Source organism: Drosophila sechellia, chromosome 2L (genome assembly GCF_004382195.2).
Source record: "Drosophila sechellia strain sech25 chromosome 2L, ASM438219v1, whole genome shotgun sequence".
Taxonomy (NCBI): Eukaryota; Metazoa; Arthropoda; class Insecta; order Diptera; family Drosophilidae; genus Drosophila; species Drosophila sechellia.
This window is the reverse complement of record NC_045949.1, coordinates 3912846-3934883: the sequence shown is the minus strand read 5'-3', so window position 1 is coordinate 3934883 and position 22038 is coordinate 3912846. Positions and strand designations below refer to the sequence as shown.

Here is a 22038-nt window from a genome sequence, read left to right as displayed (position 1 = left end):
TCCGTTGGCAACATGTTGCCAAGCCTTTCTCTCAGCGCAGCCGCTTCGAATAATATTCAACAACCGAAATTGGCCACTTCGTCTATGGATTTCGTCACTCGTACGCGACAGCCGAAGTTCACTGTACTCGTGTATCGCAGCTCGGCATATCGAACTTCGTTCTTAAGCTGGAACAAAACCGAAATTGCACTTAGTTGGTAAGAAGCATTCTGCGGCCACGGGCGGCAAAGCGGAAAAATCGGGAAGAACTGGAAAGGCCGAGTGGAAAAGTCCCCAAGAGCAGGACCCCAAGTATATGTAGAAACCGAAGAAACGCGAGTGCGGAAAAGCGTTGCAGTGGAAATTGCGGACAGGCGGAAACCGCGTTTCGCTTACATGTGCGTTTGTAATTATGCAAATTGTCGGGCAACTCTTTCGACAAATGGCACTCAAGTGCAACTGTTGCCCCGCTTTTCCCCGTGACCTTGTCCCCCGCTTCAGCTGCCCCCCGCCATGCATATTTATGCCGCCAAAAAGCCAGAAACAGAAACTGGGCCAAAACTAGTGCAACAGAAATAGAAAACGGGAAAAAGAAATGAAATGAAATAAAATACGAGCAAAGCCCAAAAGGGGCCAGCAAACACAGTGACAAACAATTTCTGCTCAATTTAAAGCCGCTGCGAAAGTTGTGCTCCACTTACCTTCGCTCATCTGTCAAATCCGTATAATTTCCTCCTTTTTTTGTGCGTCCTTTCCGTTTGTGTGTCAGCAACTTGTTGTCCTTGGTCCTTGGTCTTTGGTCCTAGAGAACAAGTCCGACCCAGACTCCCAGGCTGGGCAAATAAAATGCAAATAAATTATTTTTATTATTCCACTGTGACAGCTGATTTGGGAGCTTTCTTTAGGATTTCTCTTGCTTTTTTGCCAATTTTTATGACGGCTGGTTATTTTGATGTCGTTGAAAGTGGTTTAGCTTAAAGTTCTTGGCAGTGCATAAGTGAATTAGGAGCTATGTTTAGTTCGCTGCGTTGTGAGTTGCCGAGAGTTTCTTCAATAAAATGTTGACTTCAATGCACAGGAGTCCAATAGTAAAAAATATATATTCTCATTAATATTCGATTCTGAAAATACAGCAAAGACAATCGAGATAAGTGTCAGCTAAAGCGTTTTGTGATAATAATAGTATTTATTGCTTAAAACACATAAATCTGCCAAAGAAAAACTAAATAAACGAGGAAAGTTTTGGAAAATATGCAAGTGGCCTTAATAAAACTTTTTAATATTCCAAAAATTAGATTTTGTGAAAAAATAGATGACACTTAAGTGATTAAATTGTAAGTTAGTGACTAAAAAACTTGCTATAAACTCAAGCTGTGTAAATGCATAAAATTAAAGGTGTTTTATTTTAAGTACGGATTATCTTTCCAAAGCTCTGGCTCAAAGTAAAAAAAAAAGCAGTCGCCATTAATAACTCATAATTACTTAGTGATTAGTGCCGAGTAACGGAGGAGATTTCCATTAACAATTGGGCAGTAAAACGCTCCGGCTTTGTGTCCCCTCGGCTCCGGTTTAAATAAATAGCCCGGCAATTGCCGAGGCTTGGTCAAAAGGAGGCCCATCAACCATTCCGGCGGAACCAGTTCACCTGGGGCTAGGATGTGGATGCGGATGTGGAGGGTGTGGGATTTTCGTTAGGATGAAACCTAATAAGTTTAGAGCACGCAAGCGATGGGCCATTTTCAAGCTATTTGACTGACATGCTGTCCGCTCATAAGTCGCTTTTTGCCGGGCATTGTAAACATGAATAAGACATTAGCAGCACAGTTTACATGTGCGGGCTGGAAGGCCAACTGAGTGGGCACAATTCCATTTGGGGGATCCATCTCTAGTCGGTGCTCCTGCAAATTATTATTATTTGGGAAATATGTTAATTTAATGCCTGGGCATGGCTTCAATTGGACCTTTCGGCCTCGGTCCGCTTTGCAAGCCAAAATTGAAATGTCTGAGCCTTTAAATATTCATTGCCTACTTCTAGGCGCCTTCCATATGCATTTTACATGAGCACGAGAGTGTGTGTGTCGCATTTAATTTAATTGAAACATTTAATTACTGTGTCCAGCCGTAGTATCGGCATCTCGAGTGCGTGAATATTTGAACGAGCATTTCAGCAACGCTGCAAAATCAATTCTCGAGTGAGCCTTTAAAAACAGCAAATTGAAACCGAAATAGAGAGAAAAAACGCACAACCGCAGTAACAAAAACCGAAATGTGTCTCGGGATAATCGTCAGCCAAATTGCATTTCCATTGCGACATTAAAATGCAATTTGGGCGGGTCGCCGACTCCAGTTATTGTCAAACTGTTGCCTCTTTAGCGGATTAATATTTCTGTAAATACCACCCAAAGAGCTGAACGAAATAAAAAAAAAAAACGCACAAGAAAAACGGGCGGAAAAACGGAAAATTCATCAGCACAGTCAAACATGTCGACCATAAAGCTGCTCATTATCGGTAAGTTTTATCTCACAATTAAACAGAAACAAAAGGGAAAAACCATTAATGGAGGCACGAACTCGAAATCTGACCGAAGCAGCGGCTGCTGTGGTTTATTTTATTTTTCTGTTTCAATTTTATTTCCATGACCCCTCATCACGAGCTTTAAAGTGGATGAAAAGAAACAAAATTAGGCCATTCAAAGTAGTTAAAACTGTTTGTTTATATTTAAATGAAACGCATCTGAAAGCTTTTTAATTACAGTACAATTTGGAATAAGCCGAGCACGAGCATATCATAATTTAAATGCAAGAATATAGTTTAATAATAGTATTGTCATATAGTGCTTTATATCCTTGTCTATAAAATGCTATTACTTTCTTATGGAAAGCTGCTTTTCTCGGTTTTATTAAGAAATTCTTTTAAGAGATGCACAAACCGCGCTGTTTGAAGCCATCGCCATATGCACCTCTTTTGCAACCCAGTCAATTGCATTTTCCCTGCCTGACTGACTTCCACATTTGCCCCTCCTGCATTTTCAGTTTCCATTTTTTCCAGCATGCCACGCTCCCGTTTTCCCTGCCACTTGTTATCTGGCCCTTCTGGCGGTTTTCATTTTTATGTGCGCTCTGGGAAATTTCACAATGCCGCAAAAGGCGTTTACGTGAAGGGGCGAAGTGGGCCGAGTGACCATAAACAAAAGACACCACCACCCACTCATCAACAACATTATGGACATCATCCTTCTTCCAAGCCCAATTCCGAAAAAAAAAATTCGGTTAACAATTCATTTCCGCGCTTTGGGCTCCATAAATTGCTTTTATTAGGCAGGCGCAACGAAAAGTGCGGAGTTCGTATATATGGGTAATAATAATATACTTCAAGTTTTTGCATAACAAATAAAACGAATCAAATTAAGAGGTTATGCAGGAGCGCGGGTGTAACGGTTCTCGTGCACGGAAAAAATTGTTATAATACATATATATAAAAAATTAATAAATGGCAATAACCAATAATCAAACAAAACCTACAAATTTCTAGCGATGAATGGGCCATATGAATAAATTATAATAGCATATATGATGATATATGTCGCACAATGAATTTGCATTAATGTTGGCTGTTTATGAACGTAGGTTTTTATAGGGACGATGAATTTCGCATATTTTTGTATAATTTGTTATTACCCAAAGGCAAAGCTTAAAGAAATAAGCGTACATAAACTTTAAAATTTGCATTGTTAAATTTGGTGTATAAACGTATGCAAAGGCAAGAATATTTGAAACACAAAAGATGTGCATAATATATTTATGTTTATTCGGGAGCCTGACAAAGCGAGAAAATCATTATTGTTTCCAGTGTAAACCAGCCCTCGAGGCAGTGACAAGTTGTGAAGCGGCCCAGTCAGGGTCAGCTTTTGGTTTGGACCAAGTTGTTGACAGCGCGTCCTGGGCACGCAGGCAATAAAATTCAATATTTCATTAAAACGCACGTTACGCATACGCCGTGTGGCACGAGTCCAAGCCAAACGAAACGGAAAAAGGCAACCGCAGACTGCGTGATGTTGTTGTTTTTATCACACGCAGGTCCGACGTTCAAATCGGATTTCGTGTTATTAGCACTGGACTCACCGCTCCCCATTTCCCATTTCCCACACGCTTTTCCGCGTTTTCCTATCCGAATTTCCATGCAGAGAGGAAAATATTCATTAAATACTTTTGGTTGGCATATAAAACAGCATCTTTTCTCTTTAAAACTTTAATCAAATTGTACACTTTTTATATTTAATGGAATGTTGTATCCTTAGATATGACCAAATTAGAGTTATTTTTCTCTGTATACCTCCTTTTTTTTTTTTGATTTGTGAGACAGAGCAAATGTCGACTGAGAGTTCTCGAATTTCGCCCACGAATTGAGTCGTTTGTCGCTGTGGACTTCTCACTGACATTTCCCGGTTGTTTGGCCATCTCTTTCGCACCACATGCCGCCATCTCTTTCCATTTCTCCGGGCTTTGGGATTGGGTTTGGCTTCGGGTGGCCTCTGGCTTTTGGTTTTTGGTTAGGCGGCTGCGACGCTGACAGATTATTTGCTTTATTATTCATAAGAACTACAGCGAGCTGGGGGTCATGAGGCACTGCTGTAATTCATTGTGTTTCAGGGGGTAACAAAGGGTAGATTGTTACGATTCCATCACAGTGAGAGTTCAGTTGTGCCGAAATGAAATTGCAATTGCAGTGGAATTGAAATGGATGAGTGCTTCTGGTTAGACGAATAAAAAGGAGCTGCGCTTTCTTTAGAGCAATTTACGTTAATAGAAATGAACTCAATTTTTTTGTTTAACTTTTGAATGTTCTATGAATTTCACAGAAAGTAAAATTTGAAATCAGTTGAATTAATGGAATGTTTAATTATAATATTGCTTTGAAATTTAAATAAATGTAATAGAAACATTCCAGTTAACTAACTGGCTAGAGGTTTTTTCACTCACCTCGCCATAAAATTTGTTAAGTCCCTAGAATCTGGATAATTCCTTAAAACCAAGTGTAATTAACTTTGTAGCCGGCAGGGGGCGTCAGCCACAAGTCCCACCAGCTTAATGAGCCCTAGAGGGAACCACTTCCAGCCGTCGATAAAAAGCATTTCAATGCCTAATCCGCTCGAAACGACGTTTACAGGGTGTTGGGTGCGTTCAGGCCCGTTGGCTAGTGTCTAGATTGTAATGTAGCTACTCATTTGGATTTATTAATTGCGTCCTGGCATTGTGCGTAGCAAGTAAATTAATTAGCAAATACTTGCTTTAATAATCAGTTTAATGGAATTTGTAATTTAATGCGCCTAACGAGGGAGTTTTATAAGGAGATTACGAAGGCATAGACGCCTGCCCGCCTTCCCCACACTTATTGATTTTCCTCGCATTGAAATCGCTCCGTCTGCGTTGGCAATGTTTTACTGTCTGACAAGTCACCGCACGACCAGACCACAATTTGTTTAAGCGGCTTTAAATATTTCAACATGCCAACTTGCCAATCGAGCCCGCAAATGGAAATGGATGGGGCCCGGGGTCAGGGGTCACTCAACTCCAATCGGCGAACTGGACAGTCAATCACTTTGTACAACTTTTTATGGCACGACATTAATTGATAGCCAGCCGTAGTGGTGTTACTAAATGCTGGCACTCGGAAAATAAAGAAAGCTATAAGTTTGTAAACTGGTAATTAGCCTAAGCTCAAGTCCAGTCTAATTACAAAAGTTTATTGCTAATCTATTCGAAGAAAGAGCAAAAAATGCACTGTGTCTAACACCAATGAAATCATTCGCAATTAATAAATATTCCGCTTGATTTATTTATCGAAATTAGTATTCCTGTTTTTTTCCGAGTGCATATTTAACAGAAATACGGATCGTAAAGCCAATTGAAATTGCTTTTTTTTGGCAAGAGCCGGGAAATAATTATTTGCGTGCCTGGCGAGTTTTCCATTTTACGATTTGATATGCTAAATAGCCGAAAAGTCGGCCATAAATTTTTAAAGCTTTCAATTATAATGACGATAAGCGTCACGTAGCCATGGCACCTCTCCACCTCCGCAGAGATAAGTTTCGTCGTATATTTTCCGGCACATTGCACAATCCACTGCAAAGCTCAAAAACACACGCCCAAACCAACGAACAAACTCGAATTGCATAAATTTCGCAAGAGCAAGCGGGGTGGTGGGCGTGGCCAAAGTTGGCCCGATAAACGCTGCTGCAAATGCTTAAAGACTTGTCATATCATTGCCACACACGTGTGTGTGTGTGTGTGTGCGGTCTCTCTGTGTGTTATCTTTTAATTAAACATGAAAGTGAGTTTGGCGAGCAAATTTGCTCAAACACACTGCAGCAAACAAGACAAACAGACAAACAAACCGCCCGTGGCAAGCACACAAATCATTAAAAAATAAAGCAAAACAAGCCAAAGGAATCGGGTTTAAAAACGTATTTCTAAAGTAAGGCTGGCTCAAAATTCACCACATTTTCCCGGACAAAGGTGAGTGTCAACGACTTGGAGCTGCGTCTGACAGCATGCCAAAGTATCGCTTTAAAGAAACTTTGGAGCATTTCAAGCTCCCTTCCTGATTTTTGGTCGTATTTAGGAAGTTGCTCGACAAAGTTTTGGTATTTCAAGCGAATAGTTATGGAATTTTAAAAGCAGGTCTTGTCAGAAAACTAAAAAGATACCGACCAATGAATACTAACACATTAATTAGTAAAGTACATTCTCGGGCAATGAGATGAAATTAAAGTGAGGCTTCTTGGCTTTCCTTCAATTTTATTAAATTCCGCGTAACTTAGTTTACCCCAATCAATTTCTGCCACCGCCTGAAAGCCTTCCCCTTCGACGTGAAGCTTATCCAACCAATTTAGACAAATTCCTGTTTGCTCAGTATGAGAGAAACCAACCGTGGAATCAACCCACACACATTGCCGCAAAAAAGACCGGAGACACAAGTTCCTTGTGTACCTTCAGCCATAAGTCCACGCCGTACAAACATGTCAACCGAGCACTAAACCACATTAAGAGGAGCGCAGATATAGCCCACTTTCCGCCCTGAAAATATAGAGAATGTGGGCGGGTTGGGATGGATCTTTATGCCCCGGCATCTTTTCAAGCGCCAGAGGAACTCAAATAGCGAAAGCAGTCAGTGACAAGACAATGGCATTAGTTGCACCGAGCTCGGCTGCCTTCTGTATGGTATACGGTATATGGTATAGCCACCATAAGTTATGAAAGTTATTCCAAAATTTATAAGATTTTTCCACCTGACACACAGAACACGTCTGCTTTGCTGGGCAATAAAAACGTGGCAAAAGTCCTAAAAACAAACAGCATACGCATATCTAATTGAAGCCGTTCCATAACACCCATACCCCCAAACAAGAAATGTGAACCACATTTTACACAGACGCTTATACCAGTCTGCAAAAAAAAGAGGAAAAGAATTATATAGAAGCAGGAGTGGGAAGTCGCTGGAAATCAAAGGCAGCGAACAAACCGCAGACACAATCACCAGAAAATGTCCTTTGGGTGTAAAATCGATTAAGGCTTCTTGGGAATGGGCGACAAGAGCGGAAGAACGGAAGTCAATCAGCGGGCTGGGAAATATCACTGCTCCCCAGACATCAGGGAATTACACATGCTCGGCATTACAGGTGTGTGAAGGCATGCGAAAGTGCCTGGCTAATAAGCCATCGACATCTCGAAGATCCCATCTCGGTCTTTGTGCCGGCGAAATTAATACTTGGGGAATGGATAAAGATTTAGTTGTTAGCATAACGACTATAAGATACCGAGCACGGGCTTGATACTTTATGATTTTGTGGGATTTTTAATGTGTAAGCAATTCCCACACTTTGATGTGATAGAACTTAACTTTGCATTCCTTACTTCATTTGCAAGATATATGTAGCATATTCTGCCTTCGCATATTTTCACTACAACTTGTTACGCTCCCTTATTAAGGGTATCATATAAAGAACGGATGTGTTTGGCATTAGCAAAAGAATTTCCCTCGTGTTTGCCGCGACGACAGAGCTGGCAGGGAGCTGGATGTGGAGTAGGCGAGTCCTGGGAAGACATACACGATAATGAAGGGTGATGGAGTGGGCGGTCTCCTGTTTGGTGTACATGCTTGGTTTACTGTAATTGCACGACAAAGTAAGCGCGTAACTGCATATTTACATATCACTCGGCGACAAGGACATCAACTCGATGAGGAGCGCGGAGAAGGGCGGGGCTGGAGAATGAATTAAAATAAATTAAAGCGAGCTTTCAGGCGCTCTTCGCGCACATGTAAATAATGCAACGCAATTTTTCTCACGCGAGAGTTCCGACAATGACTGCTTTTTTCCTGATTGATATGTCTGTCGTCCTGCTCGAAGGATCTTATCCGCTCAAGCTCAAGGTGTTGAATCATTTAAGATGTCGCAGCCATCAGCATCTCCATCTCGCTTTGATTGCAACGTTGCCCAAGGATGCTGATGAAGGATGTGCCCCCGAAGCACTCGAGTTATTACGACTGCTCGTGGCATTCCATTCCGCGCCCTGGGCGTTCTCCCCTTGAAAGGCAAATCAATTAGATACATGAATCTGGTGAAAACCAGTGATATATGTATATGGAAAACCTCGGGCGGTTGATTAAAGTGCAGTGCCAAGCAAAAAAGTAAAACGATGCATGGTATTCAAAGTGTGGAGATTGATTTAGGGTATGTTATGTTTAGACCAATTGATTTCATTTAAACATAAAGGATTTCAATATAAAAGAACTCTAATTAAAATGTATATCTGGTTGTATTACTGTTTAAATTTAATGATGTTCAGATTCTATCAGATTTCCAGCGAAAAGCAGCTTGCCATAGAAACTGAATGCTGGTTGTGGCTTTTAATTCAGTTTTTCTTCCATGAAGGGACTAAACCAAACATATGTGCACAAACGAAAGCCAACTATAAATATTCTGCTAGATAACACACATATCGCACAACTTTTGCTGAACAGGGAACATAAATTATGTGGTAAACTATTGCCAAAGCGAAAAGGAAAGCGCCGGACAAAAACGAAAAGCGAAGAATTCGGACTTTCAGCGGAACCGACTTGCAGCACCTTGGTTACCTTTGTCCACTCTTTATCCGTTCTTTGTCCGTTCTCATTTTGAGTCAGGTATTTTCCCCGCCTTTACCCCCCTTCCCACCCTCACAACTGTCAACTGTACACTTGGACATGTCTTCGCTACGCATTCGCCACTGGTCCGCCCCTATTTTCCGCCTTGCATGCTCCTCTTTGGCGGCAGCAGGTTGTTAATCCACATACAAATATTGCGCATACGCCCCGTGAAGCTGAAAGCAAAAACTAAACTACACACTCAGAGAAATATTTTGAAAAAAGATTAAAAGTTTTACTTATTTAAGCACATGTATTGTTAAAAAAATATTTCGTTGGAAATTTGTATATGCTATGCACTTTTTCCACTAGATTAAATTCCTGCATAAGCTGGCATCTGCTTGGCAAATAAAGATTTATACAATTGTTAAGCTAACTATTTAACTGCAAAACTTAGTGAAGCGTAATATAAATATGTGCAGGTAGATATTAGATCTGTCTTCTTTTTTCAGTTAGTCAGTCGTTTTGGTCAGAAAGAGTTTTCCCTTTTTGCGCATAGTGTTGGGTTGGACTTGCTGGGAATTCCAACATTTCGTTATCCGAGTGCATTTCGTTCACAACTAGGTGAGCTTTGTTTTGCCTTTGCTTTCGCCCTCACACTGTTGTTTTATTAACCCAATAACTAAATGGCGAGTGCCCCTTTAAAGCACCCCATTCTATTCTCTTTTTACGCGCGCGTCAGCCGTAGGCAAAAAGCCAGGGTCCAAATGAGTGGAATGCGGGTGCATTGTCTTTTGTTTTGTGTGTGTACGCTCCACTTGTCAACTGCAGGAGGTGCTACTACTGCACCGGGAAGCCACGTTCTCCGCCTTTTACTATATTTTTGCCAGCTACTTATCTAACACCTTTGACTCCATTACGTCGCTTCCTGCGGCAGCAGGCTTACCTGTCATGGCAACCCATCCCGAGCTTGGCTTGTCGGGATTTTAATTAGCACTAGAGATGCAACAGGACCTTCTCCTCCGGCTGCTCTGGCGCCCCACAAAAGCGGGGGATGTCCAGTGCAGAGTTTCCTGCATGTCCTTGCTTCACACCGTTTTAGCTGCTCGCTGGTTCGGCAAAACGTTTTGGCCCCCGTTTATCTGCTTTCCTTTCGTTGACACGCTCTTGTCGCTCATTATCCTTTATGAATTTTTCATAAACGGAGGAGCACAGCAGCGGCAGGAGCAGGATCAGGAGCAGGAGCAACAGCAGTAGCAGCTAAAAATTAAATAAAAAGGACCAAACGCAGCGCGAGTTGCCAAAGAAACTTCCAGCAATTGAAATTATATATTTCTCTTTTTTTGGCGGCGAAGGATAATTTCTTAAGCACGTGCCGGGCAAGCTAATGCCACAAAAGGCAGAAAGATGGAGCCAACCCAAATTAGATTTAAGCAACTCCATTGAAGTGTTACCCCGTAACCTTAGCTCAGCAGAAGTCGCCCCAAGGATGAAAAAGGTTTTCTTCCCCTTCTCCTTCCTAACTGGAAATTCGCCCTCTTGCCACGTGGCGTTGCATTTTTTATTACAATTTCGCACTTCTGCAGCTCTTTTCTTGTGGGGGCTGTCAGGGGTTAAAATTTGTGTGGAGTGCGGTTTAAGGAGGGGAATATGGCCCTTTGCAGGTGCTGGTTGCACTTTTTGTGATGCCGTATTCCCCTTCACTCGAAATAATATTTTGGCTACTTGTAATTTATTTCAAGCAAAGCTGAGCGAAGGGTAATTTCACAGAAAAAAAGTTTTTAAATTAATTATAATATAATACGTTTGTCATAGTCCCATTAAAATGATTTCTAGTTACTTTATAACATTAATATGACAATTCGTATTGAATTCAAAGGACGGATGATGATACTCTTCGCACCTTTCTCATTGTTTTCCCAACAGTTAATTGCTTCCTTTAGCACTTTCTAATTTCCAGGGTATCTCTGAGTGGCCATCTCTCCTGGGACATTTTCCCAGTGTTTCCCTGCCACCTGCAGAGAATTGTTACCCAACGGACGGAGCTGTGTGCATAATTTCTTTTTGTGCAAATTGCGGCGCTTAGTTTTCTTATTTCCCTCGCTTTTTCAGTGTTCCAGTTGTTGTTCTGCTTTCAATTAGAATGAGCGAGGCAACAGTTTGTCCTCAACCTTTTTCATCTCAAAGCCGCCGGCAATTGTCTTTCTGTTGTAAGTGGGATGCTAAATCTGCGGCAACTTCTTCGCATTTTATGCAAGGAAAGGAGGGCGCAAAGATTGGGTATGGGGAAAACTCGGAGAAAACCCAGGGAAAACCCAGGCTCAGTTCCACTTTTGTTTCGAGTCGCTGAGCCACGACACTCTTACAGTTTTTGGCCCCAAGGCCCAGACGGATGCTCCCTGCCATAACTAAAATAAGACACTCGTCGCTGCTGCTCTTTCCTTCAGGTTTTTCTTCACGTTTTCCACCATTTTTTACCGTGCACTTCGCCTTTTGCACTGGCCGTTCCATTTTGAATTCCCGCCTCTATTGTTGTTTTCCCACCGCCACTCGAGTGACACTTTTGGCATTGTACACACTGATATTTGGATCTTTTGAGTCTCTAATTGTTATGCTCTTTTAGAGGGTATATCGCCGTTTTTCTGTTTGTTTTCCAATTGCTTGTTTAAATTCCTAGTCATACATTAACATATAACCTCAAAAGGCATTAAATTCAGAAAAGATGCGGTATGAGGTTAATCTTTAAACTTGCTTTAAATTTTTTTAATTTGTATGACTTATGGTTATGTTATACGAATGGAATAATTTCATATGATACTTTACATTAGTATATTCATGCAGTCGTCGAGTTTTTTTTTTGTTTTTATTCATCATTTATTGTTCTGCCCTAAGCTGGAAATTAAAGAAAGGCTTTTCCTGACACCTGCATTGTTTGTTTGCCTGTTGTTTACCAGCTTGTGGTCCAAGATGTGGGACTGTCTGCTTGGCACCTCAGCTGAGTCTCGTTTGCAGTCTCGTAATCTTCAGCCAACTTTGATTATAAACGAACTGAATGCAGCGGTTACAGGGCGTCTCGTGCACTTGCACCTGGCTTTTATACTTCTTCCTTTCAGGGACTTCCCCTTTTAATTTCTCAGGACTCAGGATATCCTGCGCCGATGACAACGGCAGCCTTCGCACTTTCGCTTCAAAAGTTTTTCTCATCATAAAATACCATACCGCGCCAAAGGCCCTTTGACAGTTTTAGAAGGCGCGCGTTTTTAATCAGTCGCATGAGTTGCGCCTCGCTGTGCTTTACAACACTTTACGACCCCTTTTCCCAGCTTCCCACTTTGTGGCGTTCAATGTTCAGCGTTCAGTTTCAAGATTTTAGGGTTCAACGGGTGGTTTGCCGGAGCTCAGAGGGCATTCCATAGCGAAATGTGTGCGATTTTCGGTTCGGTATTGAATATTTGAGATAAAGTTCGCTTTGAAGAGGAGCTGGGAAACTAGTATAATGGAAAGTAAGGCAAAAGAGCTATTTTCTTGCTGCTGAGAGAAAATAACCAACCTTTTGCAGATTATTTCTTACAATAATTACAAAATTACTTATGTAATATACTCACAAAAATTTATTGATCTCATAGCTAAGCACTTGAAAATTCTTCTAATCACTTAAGCACAAACATTTCTTTCGATTCAAATCAATTTGATTTCGTTTGTTTGAAACCACAATCGAGCAATTGAAACGAAATTGCAATCGATTTTAATTAGCAAATTGTTGTTCCCAACACTCATTTAATAACGCCTGAATTGAATGCCTAGTGTCCATTGCTTAATAACTCAAATATCATAATTACAATGGAATTGAATTATTCAAATACCTGAGCAGCAGCTTGTGCGTCTTGTCTTCTTCATAATGAATTCACTCGCTTAACTAAATACAATATTTATGGATTAATTATTTAAAATGCCAGTCTTTACACGACGCAAACACTCGAGCTGAATTGAATCAATCCCATCAGACAGACATTGATGAGCTATAAGTGTGTCAACATGAATTGCAATCGAAGTGATGTAAACATTTGTTGGGCTCTTTTTTAATAAATTTTAAATAAACAGCGAGTCGCGAACAGAAGGTAAATATTTGCATTAGATGCGATACTTTTTCACTTTGAGTTGGGTCTCTATGCCAGCCCATCACCCCTCATCGCCGCTATCCAACACTGTTTATGGTATTATGCCAGGGACAACTTCTGTTTGCTTTATAAATTATTGACACTTTATTGACAGGAGTGTGGAACAATGGCGCATCAGCTTCATTATGCCTCTCGACGCTCATTGATTGTCGGATCCAGTGAACATTCACATTCATGTGTACATAGCTACCCAATTTTCCCCCAGCTCGACAATTACGGCAAAATGAACGCCTTTTAAGCCCTCACGCACAATTGGCCAATTTATAAATTATGAAAAAACTAACAGAATGTGTGCATAAAATATTAAAGTGCAACTAATAAATAATGAGTGTCACAGACAGAGAAAAAAGCATAGCAGCAAAAATGATAATATGAATTAAGTCCATTTGACACCTTTTGTTGGCATGAAAATCTTTTTTCCTTCACTTTGGCACGTCGCACGTGGTCGCAAAGCAAAAAATAAAATTAAGTGCAATATAAAGTTATTTATTTGCATAAATAATTAAATAACTTGTGTGAGTGGCGGTGCGTGCGTTGGGTGGGTGCGTAACCCCAACAAATTGATTGTGGTGCGCAATCAAGTGGAAACAGCCTCCTCGACTGACTGAGCAGCTGAAATTCAAATGAAATATCCAGTTCGCAGTGGGAATTGATTGATTACAAAGCATAACCAACCAGCTCATGGGATCAGTTAAGTGTATGGGTATTTATCTGCAGGGACCTCGAAAATATTTACAAGGAGCTTAGGATTTTTGGAGATTATAGCAGAAAAACAACATTCAAATATGTCTCATATTTACTGAGACTTAAGTTTATATATTCTTTTAATATAGTTGCACAAAAATGTAATTCGTAAATATGTATTTTACTCGAAATGACATAAAATGCAAATATTCATTTATATTGCGGGAACGCAAAAATGAATTGATTAAATTATAACGTAATCAAGTTCAACCAAATAATTTGTTGATCATTTTCCGAGCGTGCAAAAAGTAACATCTCGTGTCAATCAATTCAGGCGGCTAATTGCACAAATTTTATATTCCATATTCTTTACATCTCATATAAATTAATTCCCGTTTTTCCATCGATGTTGGGATTTATTCATGAAGTTGTCATGGGAATAGGGCCTCATATGAAGTGACATAAGCTCCATTTTTTGTATGGATTCGGTACCATTTCACTTTTATTTGCCCACCCACCTAGCCGATTCCGATTGCGATTCGTTCGTCACTTTTGTTTGTGCGACAATTGATTTATATCAATTTCCATGAAGCATTTCTCTTTTGTAACGTGTAACGCGCATGATTAAGCGCACACGGTGTTTTATGAGTTAAATCTGTTTGCATTAATTAAAAGCACCGCGTAAAGACTACAGTTGATGTTGACGAACTGTATTTGCGGTAATGACTTTGGCATGTCTACCACGCAATTTATGGAAAACAAAGGTGAAAAACTGAGCCGAACGCCCCCCTTCAATCACATTAAAGCTTTATTAAGTAAAAATTGATCCAGCTCGAATTCCATTTCGTTTTCATTTTTATTTCCCTCATCATCATCGCAAAAAAAAAAAAACAATACTTTTGGAGAGGGGAAAAACGGGAAAAAAGGGGAAAAAACACAATTTGTCTTAATAAATTTTCAATTAACGTTGAAACATCTCAGCTTTCCCGAAAAGCCACACACAGCTACATTTTAGCGGAGCGGGGTATGCGCTTGTCTAACTGATTGACAAGAAACGAGTCAAAATTGAAATATAAATGAAGCACCATTTTGCGCAGCCGAAAAGGGGGAAAATTCAGCGCGCAAAAGCGGAAAACGCTGGCGAGTTTTCCAAAAGCGAGCCAAAAATTCGCAATATAAATTTTGGGCTATCAAAAAGAGAAAGCCTGAAAAGCGAAAGAGCAGCGGACGAACGAATGAACTTGTGACTGATGCCATATATACAAATATATATCCTGCCGAGGAACCCATGTAAAGCAGTGATGCTCTAAAATTTAAATTTTAAAAAATATTCAAACTTAAAACAAAACCCACTCAAAGTATACTAAAAGCATATCCCATTTTCATTTCCAAACATAAATCGTTTTCTAGCTCTTATTTCTTTTTTTTGCCAAACAATTTTGTTATGAAATCGAAGCAGGTTTGTTTTCTTTTAATTTATTTTATTTATTTGTAATATTTTTCGCATCCACAATTAACACACTCCATTCCACTCCACTTGCACCTGTCCAAAAAATACACATACCCAAAAGTTCTGTGAGGACAAAAACTAAACAAGTTTTTGGCGTTTTGTCAAAAATCAAATTACGACTCTATGCCCAAAATGCAAATTTTTCGCCAGAGGCAGGCTCGAATTGGGGTCCAGTGATTGGTTGGGTGGGGAAATCACTGAAAAAACGAGCGAAATACGTTGACAGGACAGAGATGCTGCCAAAAGTTTAGCAATTTATGGCTGCAACGGAAAACTGATTTTGAATCTGAATCTGCCGGTTTATAACCGACATAAGCATGCAATTGACAGGCTGTCTGCTTTTAAAACTCCAGGTCCACTTCCTTTTCGGAGCAGATCAACAGGATATAATGAACATTACGCTCCCCCCCAATAGTCAATGCACAATAGCTAAATGAGTGGATAAAATGCCCGGGGGAGGATGAAGTTAGAATCTCGGAGTGGTGAGCGTTTCATCATTCAGTTAGCCAAACAATAAGGAGCCAGGATGCGGGGGACTGGGCAGGAACTCGGCTGCAATCAACATAATCGTCGAGCAGGAAAGACCCGTCCACCAACAACGGCGGGCCATGACAATTTCAAATGAATGTTAAATACCAGTGGCGGGCGGGGGGTCTCGTACTTGTCGGGGGGGCTCGTCGGGGGCACTGGGGCCTCAAAACAGAAACAAACGAGCGGCGTCGACAAACATAACAAAAACAGCGGAAGCAACAACAGGAGCAGACAGCAAAAAGAAATTAGTCGGTAAAGAAATAACTCGAATTGTGGATACCCCTTTTATTATCGGTTTAATTAGTAATACAACTGGAAAATGGGAGAATCAACTATAAGCAAGTAGTAATACAAGGAGTGTTCATTTCCAACTGTCTTTTCTATATATTCCTGCGTTCCTTAAAATTGATATAAAATTAGAGAGAATCATTTGTTTTGCCCCATCTCAAGAACCATACTTTCCCTATTGTTTTGGTGTCTGCATAGACAATATGCCCCATTCCTTATGCATACCTCACATAAAAATGTAAAAACAAGCAGAACAAGTAAACATTTTTGCCAGCAGCGACAGCGGCAACAAAAGCTGTGCCACATGCTGCGACGCCAGCAACAAGCAGCAATAACAATTGCTGCAACAGCAAACACACACCAACAACAACAACGGCACATCAACCGGCAACAATAGCAACAATAACTGAGGGGCAACAAGAAAGTTGCATAAAAGCGCAAAGGCAACGCACACAAAAGGACAACAGGCAGTGCACAAAAACAGGACATCATCATCTGTTTGTCTCAGCCTCCGTCTGTCTGTGCAGCAACCTACACAGAGAGAAAATAATCTGTAAGATGTCCTTTGAGTGTTAATTGAATATTTCCAATAGACAGTTGTAAGAGTATTACAAAAAATATAAAAAAAAAGTGAAAATGCTTGAAAGTCGAGAGTATCAATGATCATTATACTTCCTCAAAGGAAGTATTTTAATATGAAAATGCTTTTTATCTGTGCACTTTCTCATTCCGAAAAAAATGCACTCTGAAATCATCAGTGGCGGTATTGTTGGGCTACTCTTGCCTTCTTGCCACAGAATGCAGCATTTAATTGCCGCGCACTGCTGTCGAAGGAGTGGGAGGGTGGCGGTGGTCCAAAGGACCTGCTCCTCGAGAATCGGCAGCTAACCTGACTGAGCTGCGAACTCCGAAAAACGCTGCTCGTCCAAAAGCTAATTAAGCTAAAAGTCAACGCTGTCCACCGAAGTTCCGCTCACCACACTCTTGAGCCCTTGACTATAAGTCCTGCGAAAGTTTGCAACGCGCCAAAACGGACGACATTCATTTAAAATTAATTAAAAGAAAATTCGCTCAACTGTAAAACAAAAAGACAAAAGAACAGAAAAAAAAGTGAATGAGGTAAGGGGAAAGAAATAAAAATTGAAGGATTTTTCTCGTGTTTCCGCATATTTTTTTAAGGTAGCTCCTGCAAGGATCGAAGTTTGAATGCTCTCGAAACATTGAATGAAATGAATGGATGATGGGAAAATTGCATAGCTAGAAAGGTTATGAAAAATTGCAATTCAGACGTCTTTAACTGCGTTTCCTAAGTTCAAAATAACCAAACAAGGACTTTGTTAAGAATTCGAAGTTGACTAATTGGGATAAATTGCTAGATTCATTTAATATATAACATAAATGAATCTTTAAACATGTAGCAATCTTTTTGCAACCTATATTATGAATAAGCAAATATGTGTTAATAATAGTTGTGAACCTTTTGAAAGGGCATTGTTTGGAATTCACATTGTTCGGCATAAATGGCCGAAATGAAAATCTGTGCAAAGTATTTCCCAGTCGCCATCGACACAAATGTAGTGCAATTAATGTTTATTAACATTTGGCTTGAATGTTGGTCGCAATAAGCGGCTTTTCCGACTTACCGTTCTCCATATTGCCCCGCATCTGCCGGATGCTTTTAAGTATCTGTAACTGCGCCGACTACCCATTCCTTTTTAATTGCGAGGACAATCGTCTCGACGGAAGTCTAGACAACAACAATGAGTGGATGGGGTTTCGGTCGAGTGTCATTCCCATTCTCATTTATTTGCAATTTTCGGCTGGAAAATATGGCTTGTTTTCTTTGAATTTCCGGAATTTTATTCGCATGTGTGGATCACATAAATTATGGCTTTTGGGGACTTAAGGCCTTTCCTCATATCCGGCAGGCAGACAAATTGGCGCTTATACTCTCTACTATATCAATTGTTAATTATTTTTATGCCTAAGGCACTGCGAAAAATCAAATCGGATCGGATTTGGCTGCCTTTTGTTTGTGTTCAATTTCCTTCTAATTTTTGACTAAGCCCAAAACGATTTCGTATCGGGGGAAATGGCAGTTTAATTGAGTTTAAAGTTACAACCGAACGACTCGGTGCTGAAAATTTAAGATTGCCTGCTTGAATTTCACAAAAAGTTAAGCACTTTTTTCCACTTCCAGTCACGGCCGGCATTCTCCGTCTTCATCGGTAAAAATTGAAAGTGATCCTTGCCAAATATTTGTCAGCCATGTGTGTGCCTGCCGTTTTGTCAGAAATAATTAAATCAGACACACGAGCCACACAAAACTCGCACAGATAAACAAGCAAATTACGTGAGTTCTGCAGAAATGCGAGCCACTCGAATTGTAGCTATTCACGAACATTCAATACCCTACATACTAGAATATTAATATTATTAATTTTAGATGTTTAATTTACCAAGCAATGCATATGAAAAAGATATATATTTAATATTTAACATTCTGATTTCAATTAGTAAATATTATTGAGTAGAAGTGTATTATTAAACGGTTTCATTCTACTCAGGTGCTGAATTTATGAGGGTACACAACAAAGCTACGGGAACTGTGCTAAAACAATTTCGTAGAAATCGGAGATACACAATAGGTATAAAATATCAAAAAAAAAAACAAATTTTGCATTTCTACGAAGCCATACTAATAAATTAAACAAAAAAATGGGAAAATGACTGGCCTGCCTAGGGTCAACATTAAATATGACAGAATATAGATGAATACGTGTTAAACAATTAAATGAGCTCTATTAACTCTTGTATTATACACTTAGCTAAACGAATCCTGCAATAAACGCATATTTCGAATAGAGCCTAGACGTCAAACATTTCAAGGAATCTCTACACAAATATCACCTTAATCCGTTTAATTTTTGACCAACTTCAGTGGAAGCAATCCGATTAATGTATGAATACATCTGCTGTATCTGCACCCCCTAGAATTTCACACAAAAATTACCTCAGTAAAATGAATCTCCACCGGGGATTCGTTTTGCGAGAGAGGAACGATGGAGAATGCCTGGGCATTTTTTTCCATTTTTGTTTTTCATGTCCCTCACCTGTCTGTCTGAGGCTGAACACTCGGCTGTCAGGTGGAAACGGACAGCAACACCTAGGAAACTGCATACAATTAACAGCACACCGAACTCCTTCTTCTGAATTTGTATCCTTTGTGTTTCTGCTCTACGGCTACCCGCTGCCTTGGCATTCTAATTTGAATTTCTGCATTTCCCAGCGCCTCCGACAGCCTCAATTGAATTTTGACGCGGCCGATCCTGCTGCTCTTGGTCCTTTGGCTCTTTGGTCCTTTGGTCCTTCGGTTACTGGCGGCATTATCTGCAGCACTCATTTTTTTACGGTGTGCCACGGCTTGCATGTTTTATGCATGCCCCAGCTTCTGGATAGGGATGCAGATACACAAATAAAAAAAAACTGCTTGATATGCTGACGAAACGAATCCCAAAGTTCCGCGTTCCCAATCCTAGTATTGATTGCTCTTGATCCACTTTGTAAGATTTTCTATATCTTTTAAATCTTTCTTTGCACATTTTGGAATATAAATTTAAGATGACATTGTATCATGCCATATTTTTTGTTTCTGTGCATAGATACTTGGGTACCAACAAAAAAGTCAGAAATGGTCGTTTTTTCACCATGTAGTTTAAATGAAATGATAAATTTGTCAGGCAAGCGAAAATATCTTTAAGAATGTGGCAGCAAGAAAATTATCGAAATAAAAAAATTGCATGTAAAAATGGACCAATGCTGTCATAAAATATTTTATTTATTATTCAATTAGTTATCTATTCGATTTGTTTATTTTTTGACAAATTCCTTCTTACATTTCTGCTATACGTATCCTGACCCCCTTTTTGAACAGTATATTGAACTAGTGGGGTAGAAAGAAGGATGCATTCAAAAGTATCTAGGACTTGAGCTTTTGTTCGCTCTCTCAACTTAACGACAGCAAAGGATAGCTGCATTTTTTGTTAGGGGGACCAGAACGATTCGCAAGTTTTGGACGGTGGTGTTTATTTTAGTTTTAGTAAGGAAAACACACCTCAAAACTCCCTTTAAATCGCCATAACTCAAAATCTGATTTGGGTTTATCTGTGCTGCATGTGATTTTTCTCATACTTTGCGGATTTTCGCCACTGTTTTCCACTTCTGAAAATGCGATTCCCTTGTAGCGGACATATATGGTTTTTTATTTGCACAAAAAAGGGAATGTAGATTTTTTGGCTGCACTGCGTTTACAACTTTACTTATGCTCCGCTATTTCAATTCCGCTTTTTTCAGAAGTTTCAGCTGTGTCCTTTTTTTGTTTAACTATCGCATTGCATTGGGTTTTCTCTTTTAGTTGTATTTTTCTTCGTTTGCATTAAGCAAATTTTCTTTGGTTTCGTGTTTTTTTTTCATGCTGGCGTTTTTCCCTCTCCCAGTGGGTTTTGTGGCCAATTATGTTTTTCTGCTTTTCTTTCTCTGTTTTTTTTTTTCCTCTGCTCCCAGTCTTCTATTTTTATTTCATTTTTCCGTTTCAGTTCCCTTATGGCTTGTAGTTTTTCTGTTGTTGTTGTGATTGACATTTGACGTTTAAATGCCAAATTAGCCGGCATTTTGTGTGGAGGGTGTTTGTTTTGGCCCAAGATTAGTTTGTTGGCTTAAAGATTGACTCGAACTTGTTGGGCAAACTTTAAGGGAAATCTCTTCAAGCAGAGCAGCTGCAACTGCTGAAATGACGATAAGTTTTTCCGCGCATAATGAGTGGAAAAGTTCTGCAGTATCTTTTCTCCGAAGGTAGAAGCAAACAGTGAGAGTTTGGTTTTAAGTCCATGAGTCCATGCTTTTAGGGTATAACAATTGCATTTTAATGCTCACACAAAAGAATACTTAAAAAAAAAATGAAATTAGGAAGACGTCTTGCATTTCGTATCCACTGCAATCGCAGTGTTTGGCGCAATTTTCTTGCCAGCCAAAAATCTCCCTTAACAAATGAGCACAAAATTTATGCGGGCACAATAAAAAATGTTTAAATATCAATAAAAAGTAATACAGAAAGTTGCAAACTCGAAACTCAGGTGCACCTGCTTCATTGTGTTCGTGCGCTGGTGTATCTGTGTGCCGCATTGTGTTTGCGAGCGCATGTATATGGAGTATCTGTGTGAAGTTAACGAAACAGAAAATGCAGCAAAGGATCTGGGATGTTGAATGGGTTATGAGGGTTTGAGAGCCACTGACGCAGCCGAAAAGTTCAACTACATAAACAAGTCACGTGTGTGCAACGTGTGCGAAGTGCAGCGAAATGAATCGAGTGGCGAAAATCCGGGTTGCGGGGTTGGGCTGGTGGAAATGAGGAAATGCGGTGGAAAAGGGGTATCACCTGCAGACGTTTATGTGGCACTCGTAACCGGCGCCGCTTTTGTTTCCACCTGCCAACTTCGCCGTTTTGGAATCTTTAGTTTCTCGATGCACCTGGAAAAAGTCCTTTTACCAATTTTTTGAAAATTACAACTGGTATGAATTATATTTGTGCCCTTAAAAATTCATAGGTTGGTTCAGTATTATGATATGATATATTTGATATCTGATATGTAATTTCGAAGTAGCAACTAGATCGTTTTCTCACTGTTTTCCGTAGCTCTTGAGCTTCATTCGCTTCTAGTTCTTCTTGGTGCATATTTCACACCATG

At 40.0% G+C, this 22038-nt stretch overlaps 1 protein-coding gene across 6 annotated transcripts in view; it reads left to right on the top strand.

The window, feature by feature from the left end:
- Positions 1–207: 207 nt before the first annotated feature.
- LOC6613302 (hemicentin-2) overlaps positions 208–22038 on the top strand; it is an 88661-nt gene continuing 66830 nt past the window's right edge. For 4 of the 6 annotated variants that reach the window (XR_004361216.1, XM_032714157.1, XM_032714138.1 and 1 more), the window contains exon 1: positions 208–2488. Coding sequence is in view for 5 of the 6 variants with exons in the window: in XM_032714157.1 (XP_032570048.1) it covers positions 2461–2488 (28 nt within the window). In the remaining variant the exon portion in view is untranslated. The remainder of the gene's footprint in view (positions 2489–22038) is intronic. The other 2 variants (XM_032714151.1, XM_032714145.1) reach the window with 2 other exon arrangements.